Source organism: Mytilus californianus, unplaced genomic scaffold (genome assembly GCF_021869535.1).
Source record: "Mytilus californianus isolate M0D057914Y unplaced genomic scaffold, xbMytCali1.0.p SCAF_21, whole genome shotgun sequence".
In the NCBI taxonomy this organism is placed as follows: Eukaryota; Metazoa; Mollusca; class Bivalvia; order Mytilida; family Mytilidae; genus Mytilus; species Mytilus californianus.
Window position 1 is genome coordinate 5,073,597 of NW_026262670.1, and position 21,223 is coordinate 5,094,819.

At 33.0% G+C, this 21,223-nt stretch overlaps 1 protein-coding gene across 2 annotated transcripts in view; it reads right to left on the bottom strand.

Moving 5' to 3' along the window:
- Positions 1–281: 281 nt before the first annotated feature.
- The window catches only part of LOC127731982 (uncharacterized), a 58,941-nt gene continuing 37,999 nt past the window's right edge, over positions 282–21,223 (bottom strand). Inside the window, exons 7-14 of one of the 2 annotated variants that reach the window (XM_052240973.1) lie at positions 18,971–19,077; positions 16,561–17,014; positions 14,561–15,336; positions 13,444–13,474; positions 12,591–12,862; positions 11,204–11,231; positions 4,454–4,900; positions 282–4,339 (exon numbers count right to left, since the gene is read on the bottom strand). In XM_052240973.1, the coding sequence (XP_052096933.1) occupies positions 4,254–4,339; positions 4,454–4,900; positions 11,204–11,231; positions 12,591–12,862; positions 13,444–13,474; positions 14,561–15,336; positions 16,561–17,014; positions 18,971–19,077 (2,201 nt within the window). In that variant the 3' untranslated portion in view covers positions 282–4,253. Of the gene's footprint in view, positions 4,901–11,203; positions 11,232–12,590; positions 12,863–13,443; positions 13,475–14,560; positions 15,337–16,560; positions 17,015–18,970; positions 19,078–21,223 lie in introns of both variants that reach the window. The other variant, XM_052240972.1, reaches the window with a different exon arrangement.

The window sequence follows — 21,223 nt, forward strand, 5'->3', positions numbered from 1 at the left end:
GTGACTTTTGACCTCTTAACCCCAAAATCAATGGGACTTTTCTCCCCAATGAATAAGATTCATTCCAATCAATCAAGGTATACTCAAGTCATCATCCAAAAATTATTTGTTTCAGACACTCAGATATGGGCAGACGGAAGACAAAGCAATTACTATATTCCACCCCCAAAAAAATCAGGGAACAAAACTAGAGGTGAACTCATTTATCTGAAAGGGTGAGCAGCTCCTAATCAACTAAGGGTACTAAATATATGTAGCATATGTAAAATAAGATAAAAAGATTTATTTAAGAAAACAGTTTATTATATTTATAATCAACATATCAGGAATCATAATATGGTGCAAAAATGTTAAAAGGAAATCATCTTTTAAATCTTTAATGGTAAAATAATTATAATATTATCGAAAATCCTGGTATGATGACATTATGGCAAATACAATAACTTGGCAAATAATCCTATTGTGTTAATATAATGGGGAAAATAATGGCAGATAATCTTAATTAACCCACACATTTTTGGGTCTCTAAACACCACGAAAGGACCTCCGTTATGCACAATGGAGCACAATCCACCTTATTAAAATTTTAATGAATGAATGATTGAATAAATGAGTTTACTTGCAAAAAGCATATACATGCTACATAGCAATCAAAAATAAATTACAAATATGACACAATGATAAACAGAAGAGATCAACACAAACACACATGATACAATGTAAACTAAAAATATAACATCTCATTTTCCATGCAACAATGAATTTTGAAGGATGGAAATTAACATGAATAGAAAATTTGTGTCTGTTTAGACAATTTTGGATATATCTAAGAGCTATAGTTTGAAAATCTGTATTTCAGAAATGTTGATATACACTTTGTTTTATCAAATATATTTGTCTGGAAAAAATAGTATCTACCAAAATGAAATCACGTAAAGAAAATTGGCTGTGAAATACCAGAAAGTGAACGTTGACGGTATAGCCTTTATTTGGTTATTTGTGTCGTTGGGTTGTTTGTTATTGGCATATACCCAACATCTTAATTTATTCAGCTTTGTTAATTTGTATTGTATGGGCTGATTTATACAAAATAATCTCAATTAGAATTTAGATTCAGAAAATGTTTTTTTTCTATCAACTGAAAGTTGATAAATAAAATTGAGAATTGAAATGGGAAGTATCATTTCGGATATTTTTTACGTTGGGGTTCCTGTCTCAACAAAATACAACCCACATCTCCCTTTTGGCTCGAGAACAGTTATTTCGTAGACAAAACACCCAAATTAGAAAAAATCGCACCTGCTCTATCAAAAAAAGATTTTTACAGTGTAGTGTACTACTTTTTGGGACAAATTATAAAACAATTATAGAAAAGTCTAACCACTCTTACACAAAATATGGATAATTTTATGTTAAGGGGTCTGTAATTCAGTTTGACAGCCTCTGACATACTAATTTTTCAAACTGGACCAAAACACTACTTTACCTAAAATTAATGCCCCAATTTTTTTTACATGTAATTTCACCCCCTACTTACTATTTCATGCATAAAATGTAAAGAGATAAATTTAGAAGTCGTATGAAAAAAAATTGCAAGTTAAACGCTGTCCACACTAGGGAATCTTTTCAACGATAATCAAAGGACGATAACTGTGTGCCTGGAACTTGTATCCAAACATATCATTCAAGAAGACATTTGAATAAACCACCTTTCTTTTCTTATTAGTGTGAGGTAACAAAAGGGCTTTATGACCCTTTTCTTTGCAAATAATCAACTAACCAAGTAAATACCGTATAGCGGGTTATTTTCGCGGGTGTAAAATTTCGCGATTTAGGGGCAACAAAGTATACAAAAAATTTAAGAATGTACACACGTGACAGTCATTTTACAAAATACATGTATGTTCAATGCCCTTTTTGTTTATGTTGTTAAAATAACCCATACCATTATTGACCTACCGACCAACGCTTTAGCTATTAGAAAGTAACAAAAATATGCATTAATTTTCGCGGAATTTATTTTTCGCAATTTACTTTCATCCGCCAAAATAAGCGAAAATAACCCGCTATACGGTATATTGGCTGACAAAATTAATGACTTCATTTTTGTAATGTTAACGTTCACAACTTAAAACAAAACAATGACCAGAAAGTTTGAAAATTAATACATTTTTTGTAGGTCTATTTTAATACTATTCATAATATTCTTGCTTTTATCCAATCCCTAAACTCAGACTTTAGGTTACATATATGTAAAAAAAGGAACATTTTATTAGCTTGAATCAGAGCATATTTAGTAACTCTGCTTCATAAATCTTCTGTAACAAAAGAGTTATATATCAATAAAGTTTGTTTTCGTAAAACATGACATTTATTTTTTCAATTAATATACAATGTTTATCCTAGGGCACTTCTGAAACCTATCTGTAGTCATTTGTGGTGCATTGTACTCAGCTTTACCCAAAGAGGTGTTTTGCAGTGTGTGTTTTAGAGCCTAAAAAATATTGTGAAAATAAAATGAGAAAGAATCTTAATATGATACCAACTTGGTGAAAATAACGTGATGGTGAATATTTAGATGTAAACACTATCGGGAAAAATGGAGAATCCAAATATGTAATCAGAATCCTGGTGAAAATATCATCATTGGGATCCTTATATGTAGCAATATTGCAGTTGATTGTCGTAGGTGCAATACGTGAGGATCTTTTTTGTGCAAAAAGCATAAATCCGCCGAAAATTTCACAGAAAGATAAAAGATGGATCTTTTAAAGCATAAGTCTGCATCTCTGCCCACGGTCATAGTTATTTTGAGAAAAAAGGCAAAAAATGGCAATAATTTCATCGAAAAGAAAAGTCGAGTGCAACTTTTTTATGTTCAGGCTTGTTTGGGTTGATTATTCTGTCTTGAAAACGTATAAAGCAAAAATATTTGATACCCCATTTCGCTATAGATTTTATCATTTTTATATATATATATAGGCTACACAGGTTAATATAATAACATTAAAACTTCACAGTCCTAAAAATGAAATATATGGGTCATACCTTTCTTATGAGTCATTACAACAGAGTAGGTGTGTATGAATAACATATTTTTACCAAAAGTACTTGAGGACAAACGTCACTTGTGGATAATTTAATTTAATAAAAAAAAGTGTGTTATCTGAACATTTGTAGTCTGCCCTTCCAGGTTTAATAAGTAAAATCACAAAAATACTGAACTCCGAGGAAAATTCAAAAAGGAAAGTCCCCAATCAAATGGCAAAATCAAAAAAAACAAACACATCAAACAAATGGATAACAACTGTCATATTCCTGACTTGGTACAGGCATTTTCTAATGTAGAAAATGGTGGATTGAACCTGGTTTTATAGCTAGCTAAACCTCTCACTTGTATGACAGTCCCATCAAATTCCATTATATTGACAACGATGCGTGAACAAAACAAACAGACACAATAGGTAAAAATGTCAAAAATAGGGGTACAGTAGTCAACATTGTGTTATCATCTTAATCACTATAAAAACAAACAAATGTAACGAAGAAGCGTGTTTGAAATTCGCACAGGTAGACATAAAATAATTTTGTCGTTCAAAGTATTAGGGGATACATAAATACAGAGTCACGTAAAATGGATATAACAAAAAACAGACTTAACAGTAAAAGTAATATTAATAATATAAAATAAAATAATTGTGTGGTACAAAGTATGACGATATACATAAGTACAGAGTCACGTCAAATGTATATCACAAAAAACAGACTCAACAGTAAAAGTAATATTAATAAATAAAATAATTTTGTCGTTCAAAGTATGACGGGATACATAAGCACAGAGTCACGTCAAATGGATATCTCAAAAAAACAAACTTAACAGTAAAAGTAATATTATAAAGATAAATAAAAGAATACTATAACACGTTATTAAGATGATAAACAACGTCAGTACGCAAAATCTATACTTCAAGACCATCCACCATTTTCTCTATAACATGATAAGGAAATGCCTGTACAAAGACCGTAATATGAATTTTGTTATTCATTCGTTTAATGTGTTTGATTTTGAAATTTGATAAATGACTTTCCGTTATGAATTTTTCAAAGAAGAATATCTGTAAAGGTTATGACAAACCACATCGAATAAAGGTGATGAATCATTTGAATGCTTAATAGAAATGATTGTTGTGGAAAAAAAAGTATTTTTTCCTGTAGTATATTTTCCATTCTGAATTGCACAATTGTGTCTACTTTTAAGCTATTGAACATTTTTTTAACACCTTTCGCCGAGTCTGTGGTACCTTTTTCGGTTTTATTTTTGGTTTCTTTGGAATTGCACCTTCACCTCTCGATTGTTGTGAACCTGTCAATGTGTTTATACCAACATTTTTGGACTTTCCCTGACTCTGTAGTATCTGTTCTGATTCTGCTTTTGGTTTCTTTGGAATTGCACCTTCACCTCTCGATTGTTGTGAATGTATCAGTGTATTCAGACCAATATTCTGTGACTGTCGCTGACTCTGTAGTATCTGTTCTGATTCTGTTTTTAGTTTCTTTTGAATTGCTCCTTTACCTCTCGATTGTTGTGAAACTATAAGGGTGTTCAGATCAACATTCTTTAAAACTTCTTCTAAACAACGTGCTCCTCTCCCAAAGTTAAATAAAGCCTGAATAAGGACCCGTAATGTAGGTTTGATTTGTTGGTCTTCTCTCCACTTAAATAATACGACCCTATTCTGTTCTGCTAAGTCAGAAGGATTGTTGCTCTGTATATTTTCCAGGGTTGCAATGGATAGCCCAATTTCAGTCCCAAGTTGAAAAAAAACCTGACCAATCTGTGGTGCTAATGCATCTATAATCTCATCTGTTGGAATATAATCCAAGTAATCTGCAGGAATATCTGAAACATTAACTCACTTTATAAAAAAATTAAATAACTTCAAAATACTGTCAAATTCATTGATCTGTGAAAATTTGAATGATATGAGATAAGCAGTACCTTGTTCTTAATGCTTGTCATTCTGATAATTAAGCCTGTCTCATGGTGATAAGCAGTACCTTGTTCTTAATGCTTGTCATTCTGATAATTAAGCCTGTCTCATGGTGATAAGCAGTACCTTGTTCTTAATGCTTGTCATTCTGATAATTAAGCCTGTCTCATGGTGATAAGCAGTGCCTTGTTCTTAATGCTTGTCATTCTGATAATTAAGCCTGTCTCATGGTGATAAGCAGTACCTTGCTCTTAATGCTTGTCATTCTGATAATTAAGCCTATCTCATGGTGATAAGCAGTGCCTTGTTCTTAATGCTTGTCATTCTGATAATTAAGCCTGTCTCATGGTGATAAGTAGTACCTTGCTCTTAATGTTTGCATTCTGATAATTAAGCCTATAGCCCGGGTCAATAGTAAAAAAAAAGCCTTGTAATTTGTGTCTATCACGATATTAGGTTCATAGCAATGTAAAACAAACTGGAGGCTCTAAAGGGCCCATGTAGCTCACCTTGGTATTTATGAATATTCAACAAAGGACACTCTCCAACATTGTAGACAAGAATAGGATTTCATGACAAACATCTGTTTCTCTCTATCTTCTTTAGTTTTTGCTCAAAACACACAAGAGAATAAAAACAATCCTAATCTAAGGGCAGTCACTCGTATAAAGAGTGACAGTCTACTAACTTTATTGGCAAAATTTGACTTGTTAGTAGATCTTGTCCTGCTGATCACTTTTGCTTATTTAAGTTTCTATCTATCTATTATACTTTTTATCATATAACCTAAGACAAAACGAAAAAAAAATGGTAAAAAAATGTCATTAAAGGAGAATAACTCGAATAAGAAGCTGTCAGACGATTTCCACTCCATTGACTTAATTGTAGATCTTTTCTTGCTGATCATTTTTGCTTATTAAAGTTTCTATTTATCTATTATAATTTTAACATGTTTAAGATACTGTATAAGCCAAAAAACGCCAAAAAAAAAAAAGGAAAAATAAAAATCGTCATCAAATGGCAATAACTCTAATAAGGATTCGATTGACAATTTCAACAATAAGACTAATTTTAGAACTTGTCTTGCTGATCTCTTTTGCAATTAAAAGTTTCTCTCTATTTATTATAGTTTTCAAGATAATAGGCCAAAATTAATAAAAAAAAAAAGGATAAAATTGTCATTTAAGGGCAATAACTACTATAAGTAGCCTTTCCATCTAATTTTAGTTTTTCAATGTAAAATTAGAATAACAGGTAAAAATGCTTTTGTGAGACCTTGAACTTGAAAGTATTAGCCTTTTTCCTTTATTTAACTATTGTTAACCAATAAAAAATCACCAAAGGGAGACAATTCAATCTCAATGTGTTTTAATCACAGGGGAGATAAATCTTTTTATATGAGGAGGTAGCTCATCAACTATAGTCTATTTTTTAAAACATCTTCTAGGTATTTTGCCTACCCATGCTTTATAATTAGTTCCTCACTTTGGGACCGCAAATTTAACTTTTTAAAAACCCTTAATGTTGATTTGCTGTGTAAACTTTGTGGATTTATTTTAATTCATTATAGGGTAATAAGGACGCCATAAAACAAATAGGTAAGAATGACAATTTAATGCATTGAAACATTGGAAATTCAATTGAGTGTATGGAAGTTTGATTCTTTTTCAAAATATACTATAGAAACTTTTAAAAGTGACTATGAATTTATTGCTATTATATTTATTGAAACAGTACATTTTTGTTATCTTGACAGCAAATTTGTGAAGGGACAGTTTGTAGTGTTCTTGTGTGCGTTGAGGCCATATATAGTTGAAAGTAAAAACTGTTTTATTTGATTTAAAATTTAGAAAACACATCAAAGTTAAAACCGAGATGTGTTAAAAAAAATTGCCATTTTAAAGCAAAAGTCCTGACTCGTAATTATTGCATATTGGAAATAATTCAGCCTATGGAAGTATAATATACTTTGTGGCCAAATGATGGGTTGTTAATGGGTGCGAGTCATTGTGACACTGGGAGGGGGTGAAAAGAATTATTGGAACTCCGGAATGAGACGGCTGGAAGTGGAAATTGGGTTGATGGAAGCTGGAGACAGGGTGGTATTAACTGTGAGGAAAAGGTTGTTAAACAGAGATAATTCATGCTTGACGAAAACAAAGGAGAACAGTGAAACACAATACCCTATGAAGTAGAAATTTGGGGGAGGGAACTGAGAATCAATGCCTCCTGTCCAACCCCCTCACATATAGCCATAAAAGAAAAGGGGGCGGGTTCATGTATGTAGCAGGAGCAATTCTGCAGGAGATATGGGGATGCAGACAACAGCTTGTTCTAGTTTGTGAATTGATTTATACGGAGACGATGGATGCCTGATGTAAAAGCGCTATCTAAATATGTAAGTATAAGAAAACCAAAAAACAGTGAAAACAATATATAACTTATTCAATTAAAGAACCTTAGTGAGTGCGCTCACATACCCCACGTCCCCACATTGTCATTGGAGAAATAAAATATGTGTAAGAAAAAAAAATTGTATAAGAAAAAAAAATTGAATCATAATTTCCTGTCAATATGCACATCTACATAGTATGTCCTTATTATCTACAAAGTTTCATGAAATTCTGTTGTGTGGTTTCAGAGGAGTTGCGATGACAAACTGTTGCAGTAGTACATTGAAGCAAATAAGTTCAAGGGGGGTAACTCCTAGAAAAAAAATTGAACCCTAATTTCCTGTCGATATGCACATCTACATAGTATGTCCTTATTATCTAAAAAGGTTTCATGAAATTCTGTTGTGTGGTATCAGAGGAGTTGCGATCACAAACTGTTGCAGTAGTACATTGAAGCAAATAAGTTCAAAGGGGCGTAACTCCTGGAAAAACAATTGAACCCTAATTTCCTGTCGATATGCACATCTACATAGTATGTCCTTATTATCTAAAAAGGTTTCATGAAATTCTGTTGTGTGGTATCAGAGGAGTTGCGATCACAAACTGTTGCAGTAGTACATTGAAGCAAATAAGTTCAAAGGGGCGTAACTCCTAGAAAAAAATTGAACCATAATTTCCTGTCGATTTGCACATCTACATAGTATGTCCTTATTATCTAAAAAGGTTTCATGAAATTCTGTTGTGTGGTATCAGAGGAGTTGCGATGACAAACTGTTGCAGTAGTACATTGAAGCAAATAAGTTCAAAGGGGCGTAACTCCTGGAAAAACAATTGAACCATAATTTCCTGTCGATATGCACATCTACATAGTATGTCCTTATTATCTAAAAAGGTTTCATGAAATTCTGTTGTGTGGTATCAGAGGAGTTGCGATCACAAACTGTTGCAGTAGTACATTGAAGCAAATAAGTTCAAAGGGGCTTAACTCCTAGAAAAAAAATTGAACCCTAATTTCCTGTCGATATGCACATCTACATAGTATGTCCTTATTATCTAAAAAGGTTTCATGAAATTCTGTTGTGTGGTATCAGAGGAGTTGCGATGACAAACTGTTGCAGTAGTACATTGAAGCAAATAAGTTCAAAGGGGCGCAACTCCTAGAAAAAAAATTGAACCGCAATTTCCTGTCAATATGCATATCTACATAGTTTGTCCTTATTATCTAAAAAGGTTTCATGAAATTCTGTTGTGTGGTATCAGAGGAGTTGCGATCACAAACTGTTGCAGTAGTACATTAAAGTAAACAAGTTCAAAGGGGCGTAACTCCTAGAAAAAAATTTGAATAGCAATTTCCTGTCGATATATATGCACATCTACATAGTATGTCCTTATTATCTAAAAAGGTTTCGTGAAATTCTGTTGTGTGGTTTGAGAGGAGTTGCGATGACAAGAAATAGGACTGACGGACTGACAGGCTGACGGACTGACAGACGGACGGGTCAAAAACATTATACCCTCCGCAACTCGTTGTTCGGGGTATAATAAGTACAACTTAGCATGTAGACCAAACATGTTAAGAAATGAAGCATTCAATAACTACCCGTATGAAGTAGGCATATGGCAGATGCACTAACTGGCCTCATAGGGAGATTTGCAAGAGCAAAGCTTTCCTTGGTCGGTTTACACTTTAGTCCTTAGACAATTTATAATATGTTTATCGAGCTTGAATGGCTACTTTTCTATACAGTCTTCGCGCGAAAGGTACAATTAAAACTTACAATTCCAAACCCATTATATAAAATGTATAAGTCTCTCAAATAAGGTTATAAACGATTTGCAATGATGCAAATACTAAACTTTAGAATATAAATAAATATCTTTAACAAATGAATTCAAAATAGCAATATCTATTTAATTTAACACATATGTACTGAATAAGCATCATGAAAATCGTTAAATGAAGAAACATGAAATTTAAGTTTTAAACAAGGGAAATAACAATTACATATATATTAATCCTGTCTGCGACATGCATATTAGAAACATTTGTTTTTTTGCTCTGAAAAATTACAAATTAAAAAAAAAAAAACACACACACAGGAGATAAAATTCTTTATAGTTAAAACAACTTTATTGTTAATAAACAACTGCCAAACTGTACCAGAAACAAAAATTGTTTTTGGAACAAACTATACACTACGAACGACAACTCGAGCTAGTATTTTACTCATATTTGTTGATAATATAAACAAAAATTGATATAAAAAAGCGGTAGTATGTAGGAATTAATAAAATGTAAATGCCGTAGTAAAAATCACCAGGAATTTGATCTGTTATGCGGCCCGGAGATGCCGATAAGTGAAGTGGTACAAAATCATGTGTTCAGGGGAAGTGATGAATTGTCCTTGCCGAAATAACAATTAATTCAGGTATTCTAACATTACTAACATATGTTGATACCATGATAATACATTGATAATACTGTCTTGTTAAAAATACTTTATTGTCAAAGAATGCAGCACTTGTGTCTTAATCGACGGCCAAAGAAAAAAAATGGTGATGATAAAGTATGCAATTCTGGAAATTGACCGTCTCCAAAAGACTTAAATTCTAAAGTTGAGTTATCGGCCTTTTCGCGACATACGACTATTGAAAAGGCTACTATAAGAAGTCGTCTGACAGTTTTGAAATATATTTGTATATGGACAGTTGATAGAGTTCAACATTCTGAACATTTCTACCTTTGTCAGATTTTCTCTATTTATTACGGTTTTCAAAATAATAGACAAAACTTGCTTTTTACCCCTTTTTTTTATTTTTAGCCATATCGGCCATCTTGGTTGGCAGGCTGGGTCATTGGACAGAGTTTTTGAAACTAGATACCCCAATGATGATTTTGGCCAAGTTTGGTTAAATTTGGCCCTGTAGTTTCAGAGGAGAAGATTTTTGTAAAAGTTAACAGCAGACAACGGACGACGGACACCAAGTGATGAGAAAAGCTCACTTAGTCCATTGGGCCAGGTGAGCTAAAAAGTTAAGCTGTTCATCTTAATAAATCCTGCAGCATGGCAGCAGATTTTATCTTATCACATTGTAAAATGAACTTTACACTTTAATAGAAGATAAACAATATTAACTTTGTATGAGGTGACTTAATTACAATTCATTATATACTTAGTAGTAAATACAGATAAATTGTATGTGTAATAGCATGCTGTATCAGCCACCCGTGATGATATCGATATCAGCACAGTTGCAAAGGCTTTATCACACCTTTAATCTGTATGACATCACGTCATCGATTGCAGTCACTGTTGCAAAGGCTTTATCAAACCCCTAATCTGAATGACGTCATGTCAAAGCTATAATATGCAGGACGTCATTTAAACCTCCTTATCTGTATGACGTCATGCCACATAAAAAAACATCTACGTGAGGTATATGTATATACTGTGGATTCATTTATTTTCGTGGATTGAGGAAAACTTACATGTCCGTGGATATTTAATTTCGTGGTTTTGCCGACGTCTTCATACAAGCCTATAGCAAATTTGTTATTCGTTGAATATTTAATTTCGTGGTTCATCTGTACCCACGAAATCCACGAAAATTGATATCCAACGAAAATTAATGAATCCACAGTAATAAAGTGTATATGATATGGCTTTTTCAATATCACATACCTTATCAACCCTTAACCAATATAATCCCTCTATCAGAGCTCTTGGGATTTTATTGGTGTCTCAGGTTGATACGGATGCGATATTCAAAAAGCCATGTGATATTCTCTATGTATTAGGTGACTGTATAACAACGTACCTGTTTCTGCTTTCATGACTCTTCTTACCTGAAAACAAAGATTAAAACCCAATTGACAACAATATTTGATTTTACATATTGACAGACAAAGATTTAAACCCCATTGACAACAATATTTGATTTTATATATTTACAGAAACAAACAGTAAAAGTATATCTTTTTCATATCTTTTGCCATACGACAGAGTTATTATGAAATAGACACTTTGTTAGATTGTTTGTAAGGCAAACATTGAAATTATATTTGCAACTTTCTCGGCATTAAAATTGAGAATGGAAATGGGGAATGTGTCAAAGAGACAACAACCCGACCAAAGAGCAATAAACAGCCGAAGGCCACCAATGGATCTTCAATACAGCGAGAAAATCCCGCACCCTGTTTAAAGGTTTTGTTAGCTTTTGAGGTGAATGCCGACATCTTTGTGCTTTGTAAAGAATATTACCATAAAAAGATTGGATGTGAAATACCTCAACGTAAAAGATGTCTGCATGTTGATTTATATTTACGAATGATGTCCTTGTACCGATGATAAAATTTAGTAAATGTTTTGACTAGTTTGTGATATCGAAAACCCTGGTTTAATATTTTTTCAGTAATACATAGATTTCTTTCGCTAAAATCTAATACGTTGTTACATACACGAGCAAATCGTACAAGTTGAGATATATAAACACCATAGGATGGTGACAAGGGAACGTCACCATCTAAAAATGGATAATTAACAATAGGAAATGAAAAATCATCTCTTTTATCACAAATTTTGGTATTTTAAAAGCTTCCAGTTAATGATATAGATATCAAGATCCAGGAAAGGGCAGTGTTTATTGTTAGTATTAGCTTTATTTAAAGTTAGTTCAACAGGATAAATCTCTTTAGTGTACATACTGAAGTCGTCATTATTGAGAGCCAATATATCATCCAAATATCTAAAAATATTATTGAATTTTTGTATCAGATGTTGTTTCGATGGGTCTTTGCTGATTTTAGTCATAAATTGTAACTCATAACAATACAGAATATATTAGTCAGATTGACAACCAATAAAACAAGTTTGCTCTTCTGCAGCACTTCCACTGTCTTCTAATTTCTATTCAAACATTTCAATATATTAGATTTCCAAGAATTCTATCTCTCTCAAATTGTGCATTCAATGGCTAACATATTGTTACTCTGTGCATGCTTCATGAGCAAGACGACGAATGTCAACAGAAGAGTAGGACGGTCTCACCATTTCAGTGGACCAGAGTTAACAGTATGTGTTTATCTGGGTTCTTTTTGTTTGCTTGTACAGTCAGTATTTATCTGTGTAATGTCTAAGATTCTATAACTTTCAAATTGTTCATTCAATGGTTAAAAGATTATCCTTAAAACTATGCGCAAACTTACTTGGCACAAGACATGTGTTGATGTACCCATGCTTATCAGAGCTTCTGACAAAGTTTTGAAATTGCATTTAACTTTCATCTCTTTCCAACTTGATAATATCAAAAATTTTGCAACCTCTATATCTGTAGGATGATTGTATTCGATATTTTGCCATTTCCTAACCATTCCAAGATATGTAACTAATTCATGCATTTTATTTGATTCGCAGTGGTTTGAAAAACGCAACAGTTCAATATCACTTGGTGTCTTGCTTAAAGCATCATCATTTAAACCTGAAATAAACATTGCATAATGATCTTTACCTTCAAAACCATCATTAGAACAAATAAAAGCCGAGGATTCCAGGATTTTCAATTACTCAACATGCAAAACATGAGGAAAAGTGCTTGAAAAAAGTGCAGAATTGTGAAAAACGATCATAATGATATAACTTACATACATGTAATATGAACCACAAAGAAATTCAAGTATCAACCAGATATAAATTAATACACTGTGCTTGAAAAGTCAAATCATTTTTGTTTTTTGATTCTATCTATCTCTCTCACACACACAATATTCCATTTAATATAATTCAGGAAAGCTGTGTGATACTCTCTAAAAATTGATAACACATGCAAATAAAATTCAAGATATTCGATTATAGATACTTGACAAGTACATTTTGATCACCAGCAATTAATAAGGTGGTACAGAAGATCTAAGAAAGATAACTCTTATAAATATATTCCCTTTCACGATCTCACAAGCATTCCACCAAGTACATAGAGGGACACTTAAACAAACAGATCAACAGGTTTCACAACACAAGTCTCTACAGATTGGAGTTATTTTGAAGTGACAAAATATTTACCTTGACAATCCTCTTCGCACTGTTCTTTAGTCTGCAGAAAAATGAATATGCAAATTATTATTTTGAATAAAATGTATGGCAGATTCTAATAATTTATTATAAGTATGTTTTAAATGCACATTATATTTTATTCAGCTGGTAACAGCCGTCTTTTATGACCTTGTACATACGTTCATACAGATACTGGTATTAATGGTACCTATATATATAGATTATTTCAACAACAATTAATGTCTATTCAGTACTAGTGATACTCGAGGCCAAATTATTTAATATTTTCAAACCGATTATCGGTGCCAGGAATATATTACTTGTACTTTAGTTGTATTTGGCAAAACCTTTTTGAAATAATGGGTCCTCAATGGTCCTTTTAAACATTTTGATTCGAGCATCACTGATGAGTCTTTTGTAAAAGAAAAGCGTGTCTGGTGTACAAAATTTTAATCCTAGTATTTATGATGAGTTTAATGAGAACAAAACTTTACATTATTAGAGAGGACTTCAGCTTCCCCTTTGTTATATTTTCCTTGATATATAGCACCATTCCAGCGCCCCTTGGATATGGAGCATATTATGATTTTCTTGGCAAGGGTTGCTGCTTACAGCACCATATGGAACTATTGTTAATTTATTTCTTGTGCTTTAAAATTTGTCCATTTAACACAACAATCAATAATCTTCTTTTCATTTGCTATATCTTTCATCTGCATTAGTTTTATTTAAATCAAGAAAGTTTATACTCAAGTGAATAACGTTTGATACACGGAGGGACGGAAGAACAGACAAACAGATGAATGGACAAAGAAAACGATTACAATTTGCTCCAGAAAATTATTTTCAGGCAGCATAATTTGAAAATCATGAATATTAATTGATAAAAAGTCAACGGATAAGGCTCAACACTATAAAATGAGTTGGTTTACAGTTTAACCAGTGTACAATGACTTGTTTGACTCTTGGATTCTTACTTAATTAATCATTTTGCTCCTTGGTGGAGTGTAGGCCACTAACGACTCTCGGATGCTTGTTCCATATTATATTCTATGATTAATGTGTGTTTGATTTGATTATGTTACTCATTTGATTATTTACTTTTTCCCTGATATGAAAAACACACCTGATCTTGATTCCAAACACGCCAGTGTCCTGTTTTGTGTGTTTGGTTATGTTTGTCACAAATCCATCCATTGGTGTGCTTGGCTTCTTCTGCACTGATGAAGCATTTCAAATTTGAACATGTATATTCAATGTGAAATGGCGATTGTTGGCTGCGTTTTGCATGGATTGTGGACCGATAGAAATCTGAGATTCTTTCCATTGTGACAACCAAGCATTCCTTAACACCTGTAGCTATATCAGGTACGATTAACCCGGAGGAGGTTCTGTGAATGATGTAAAGGAGAATCTTGTTGCCTTCAACACATACAACGATATCATGTGACTTGTCAAATGATAAACCAATAAACCCTGAAAACAGGAGTTGTCTCCCTTCATACTGCTTGACAGTCCACATGCTCAGACAAGCGCTGATAAGACGATTTGGTAGAGCTGGTGGTATTATAGTCCCTTTAAAAAGAAACGCTAAGCATATAGCTCTCTCTGGTGTACATTCTTTGTCCATGAAGCTGGTGGTATTTCTCTCTGTAACCATACAGGGAACAAAGAAGTTTTCCACTGGTAAGCGACTTCCTGTAGTTGTATCATATCTCCGCTGCTCTGCCAAAATATCCAAATGAATCAGGATGTTAAATATAAATTCTTTGTATGGTAAAATTGCACTGAAATCTTTTTGCTCCCAAATTAGGTAGAGGTCTTTCTGTCTTATGGTCCCACATGTTGACATTCTTTTGAAAGTTTCTTGAATTCTCGTTTCCTCTGGCCAAAATACTTTATCTGCAAAATATAACAAACATAAAAAACTATTTTAAAAAAAGAAGATGTGGTATGATTGCCAATGTAACAACTATCCCATAGAGACCAACCAACTTGAATGTAAGTCACATTATGTTTAACATGTAATTAATCATGTTCACTTGAAAGCAAATTTTTATCTTATTTTAAACAAATCTTGAAGGTTACTAATTTATTAACCTTCAACTAGAATTTGTATCCAAAGGACACCTTGCCCCTCTCAAAATATATCCTAAGTTCATGATATATGTGAACTGTTAGCTAAACGGCAGAGTGAGTTTCTAGAGAAAACTACAGATGTTATAAATGCTGCAACTGAGAAATATTGCGACATTGACATAAATATCTGTCAATAAGGACCTCAAAACCTCTTTAATAAGTATTGATATAATTACCTGTCACAAAGGACCTCATAACCTCCATTATAAGTATTGATATAGATACCTGACACAAAGAACCTTTTAACCTCCATAACAAGTCTTGACATAAAAACCTGTCACAAAGGATCTCATAACCATCATAATATGAATTGACATAAATACCTGTCACAGAGGATCTCATAACCTCCATAATAAGTATTGACATAAATACCTGTCACAAAGGATATCACAACCTCCATAATAAATATTGATATAGATATTGACTGTCACAAAGGATCTCATAACTTCCATAATAAGTATTGATATAGATACCTGTCACAAAGGATCTCATAACCTCCATAATAGGTATTGACATATATACATGTCACAAAGGATCAAATAACCTCAATAATAAGCAGTTATATACCTGTCACAAAGGATCCCATAACCTCCATAATAAGCATTGACATATATACCTGTCACAAAGGATTTCACAACCTCCATAAAAAGTATTGACATATATACCTGTCACAAAGGATCTCATAACCTCAATAATAAGTATTGACATATATACCTGTCACAAAGGATCTCACAACCTCCATAAAAAGTATTGACATATATATCTGTCACAAAGGATCTCACTACCTCCATAAAAAGTATTGACAAAGATACCTGTCACTAATGACCTGAAAACCTCCATACTAAGTATTGACATATGAATATCTGTCATGACCTCCATACTATTTGAAGTATTGACATAAATACCTGTTACAATGGACATCATAACCTCCTTAATAAGTAAGGATTTCATACATGTAACTTTCATAATAAGTATTGACATGAATACCTGTCACAAAGGATCTCATAACTTCCACCATGAGTAAGGGGTTGATGATTACGAAATCTTTCAGCTGTGGAGTATCAAAGTAGATAATCTTCCCCAGTGAGTGGTGGAAATTAAGGAAATCATTGAGTAGGTCTGGGGACAATACAGACACCTTGCTTATAGCATTTAATTCTTCAACATCCTTCAATGACAAGATTTGTTTTCCTTCTGCCACCAGCTCTGCAATCTCGAGTTCAAGGGGAACACAAGCATTTGGCATCTTTTCCCCCCAGCATGGATGTTCAAACGTAAGTTCTGTGATGGCTTTCTTCAGGACTTCAATTTCTGGATCTGTGTTATCCCTTGCATTGACAAATATCCGTTGTGTTAGGACTAGATGGTTTAGTCCCTCATGGTCCTTAAACAATTCCTCTACTCCATTGTACAACTCCTCACGCCTGGACTCCACATCCTCCTTAAAAGTGATAATTTAAGATATGACCTTATCCTTCTTTTTAAAATTACAATTTTTCTAAATGATGATAGTAAAAATACCATGACCTTAACAAACAATACATATTTTCTGAGTACTTATTTACTTTTTTATACAATACAGTGGTTAACAAGATACAAGACAAAACTTGCATCTTACCCTTGTGTTCTATTTTTAGCCATGTCGTCAATCTTGCTTGGCAGGTCACTGGTGGACATATTTTTTAAACTAATGATGATCGGGCCAAGTTTGGTTAAATTTGGACCAGTAGCATTGACTTATTTGTGTATCTTATCATATTGATAATATTTGCTCATTAAAGTTACTCTCAAACTGTAATTGTTTACTAGATAATAGGCAAAAATAAAAAAAAAGATGTGGTAACAATCATCATTTAAGGGCAATATTTCCAATAAGGAGTCCACTGTAGTTTCTGGCCATGTTGATTTATTTGTAGATCTTATATCTTTTCTTGCTGATAATTTTAGCTTTAAAAATTAAAGTTTATTTCTATCTATTATACTTTTTAAGATATAAGACAAAAATACAAAAAAGTGGTAAAAAATCCTTTTAAAACTCCAATAATTAGTCATCTGACCATTTGGCAATGAGTCATAATTGTAGATCTTTTTATACTGATAATTCTCATTTAAGTCTCTCTCTATCTGCTTTTGTTTTCAAGATAATAGGCAAAAAGAAAAAAAAAATTTGTTAAAATTTATCATTTAACCCTTTCGCCCAAACCCTGCCTGTAGTCGTGATGGCGACCCCCATTCCTTGATGGCCCGTATGACCCTCCATACTTTTTTGGAACTGCCCCTGCTGAACTGTCTTGACAGCAGAGACTTCAACCATGCAATTCATGATCCATAAACTCATCTCAGATGTCTGTTTATGAAAATATGGCAACTTTAATGGCCTTTTAGAGAGTTCAAAATCGTAAAAACGTGAAAAGTAGCCAAATTCAGGTGGGGTGGGCGTCTTTTGATGGCCACTACATAACTGGTATGGGCTGTAGGCAAAAGCTATTATCATAAATACATGGGTAGGTGGTACAGGAACAGGGACAGGGATTAACATTTTAGGCTGAGTTGAGTTCACAATTAACATACTTTAAGTTTCCATACCTGCCTGTAGACAATGAACATAATATTTGTTGTGTGTGGACTTAATCTTACATTGTACAAGTATACCTGATATCACACACCTTGTACATTTGTTGTACAAAATATTGAAGGTTGATGTTACCTACTCTCAATACAGTTAAATGTATTCTTTACCTACTCTTAAAGTAAAAGTAAAGTTAAAATGTATTAATATTCTAAGGTTACATTAGCGTTATTGCAGATCTTTAATAATTGTGAAATTCAATCTTTATTATTTCAGTCAAATGAATTAGAGCTTGATGTATTGTAAATACATTTGTCTATTGTTGATAGCTGTATGTTGACTGTTAATGTTCTTTGGTTTGTAAATACATTTGACTATTGTTGATAGCTGTATGATATGTTGACTGCTAGTTTTTTTTGGTTTGTAAATACATTTGTCTGTTGATAGCTGTATGTTGACTGCTAATGTTCTTTGGTTTTTTATGATGTTGGGCTGCTGTCTTACTTACCAACACAAATATCTGCTTTTAATCATATGAATCAATAGAATGAAACAATTATGATCAATTGAACAAGAATTTTGCCACAAGTTAAAATTAACCACGCTATATGAAATGAATAAAAGACAATCTAAATCTTTAGTTAAGAACTATAAATAAATAACTGGACAGGGAAAAGACTGACTTGATCACCTCCTGTTTACATCTAAATTACTTACTATTGATTCTTTGTCTTTAATGGTTACAATTAATTAAGAACTATAAATAAATAACTGGACACGGAAAAAGATTGACTTGATCAGCCTTCTGTATATATCTAAATTACTTACCATTGGTACTTTGTCTTTATGGGTGGCAACAAACAAGATCTTTGGAATGGCCACATATACCACCTTACAATACGTTAGGATTGAGTTAACCCAATGTTGTAGAAATACTGAAATATAACAAGAGTGCACACGCTGAAATGTCTCGCCTTCTTTACTAATCATTAATATTATGTTGATAGTCCTAAATATAAAGCATTACTACAACTATCACATACACTTGACATGATCCAAGAAAATGAGGTCAAGGTCATATAAACCAAACAAGAAATACATGTACACCTTACAATCATTCAATACACTAAATATTGTTGACCTATTGTTTATAGTTTCTAAGATACAGACTCAACCAAGGAAACTAAACATTGACCAATGAACCATGAAAATGAGGTCAAGGTCAGATGAACCATGCCAGGCAGACATGTACAGCTTGCAATCCTTTCATACAACAAATATAGTTGACCCATTGCTTATAGTATTAGAAAAACAGACCAAAACACAAAAACTTAACACTGAGCAATGAACCGTGAAAATGAGGTCAAGGTCAAATAAAACCTGCAAGACTGACATGTACACCATAAAATATTTCCATGCACCAAATATAGATGACCTATTGCATATAGTATTAGAAAAAAAGACCAAAACTCAAAAACTTAACTTTGACCACTGAACCATGAAAATAAGGTCTAGGTCAGAAGACACATGCCAGCTAGACATGTACACCTTACAATCATTCCATACACCAAATATAGTAGACCTATTGCATACAGTATAAGAAAAACAGACCAAAACACAAAAACTTAACAATAACCACTGAACCATGAAAATGAGGTCAAGGTCAGATGACACCTGCCAGTTGGACATGTACACCTTACAGTCCTTCCATACACCGAATATGCTAGACCTATTGCTTCTAGTATCTGAGATATGGACTTGACCACCAAAACTTAACCTTGTTCACTGATCCATGAAACAAGGTCGAGGTCAAGTGAAAACTGTCTGATGAGCTTGAGGACCTTGCAAGGTACTCACATACCAAATATAGTTATCCTATTACTCATAATAAGAGAGAAATTAACAGTACAAAAAATCTGAACTTTTTTTTCAAGTAGTCACTGAACCATGAAAATGAGGTCAAGGACAATGGACATGTGACAGATGGAAACTTCGTAACATAAGGCATCTATATACAAAGTATGAAGCATCCAGGTCTTCCACCTTCTAAAATATAAAGCTTTTAAGAAGTTACCTAACGCCGCCGGATCACTATCCCTATGTCGAGCTTTCTGCGACAAAAGTCGCAGGCTCGACAAAAATAACAAAAATACAATAAAAGTTTAATATAAACTGTTATCACAGAGATATGTCTCGCCTTTTTGTAATTTTGAATAATGCAAATGTTGAAATTAAAATAGCAATACTTTAACATGTAAGTTATGCAAATATTCAAGGTTGATGAACCATGACTGAAGGCACATGGCTGAACAATCTCCATGGAAATGAGATATGCCAATGTTAATACAACTGCATACAGAATACCATTGACTTATCATAAGTCGTTCCCTTTAAACAAACCTAAACACAAACATTAACTTGTAAACTATGTAAAAGTTTCAAAGTCAATGAACCATGATGAGGGGGTGGGGCTTTATAAACTCCATGGAAATGAAACTTGCAAATGCCAATACATTGGCATACAAAATATCATTGACTTAACATTAGTGGTTCATCTTAAACGGATATATCACAAACTAATACATATGTAAACTAAGCAAAAGTTTCAAAGTCAGTAGACCATGACTGATGGGGTGGGGCCAAATATTCTCCATGGAAATGAGATGTGCTAATACTTATACAATTGCATACCAATTAACATTGGCCTACCACTAACGGTCCCCCTTAAACTGACCTAATCACAAACTAATACATGACAAGAGTGCACACGCTGAAATGTCTCGCCTTCTTTACTAATCATTGATATGTTGATAGTCCTAAATATAAAGCTTTATTACAACTGTCACATAAACTTAACATTAACCAAGTAAACTAAACATTGACCAATGAACCATGAAAATGAGGTCAAGGTCAGATGAACCATGCTAGGCAGGCATGTACAACTAACAATTCTTCCATACAACAAATATAGTTGACCTATTGCTTATAGTTTAAGAAAAACAGACCAAAACACAAAAACTTAACACTGAGCAATGAACCTTGAAAATGAGGTCAAGGTAAAATAAGAACCTGCGTGACTGA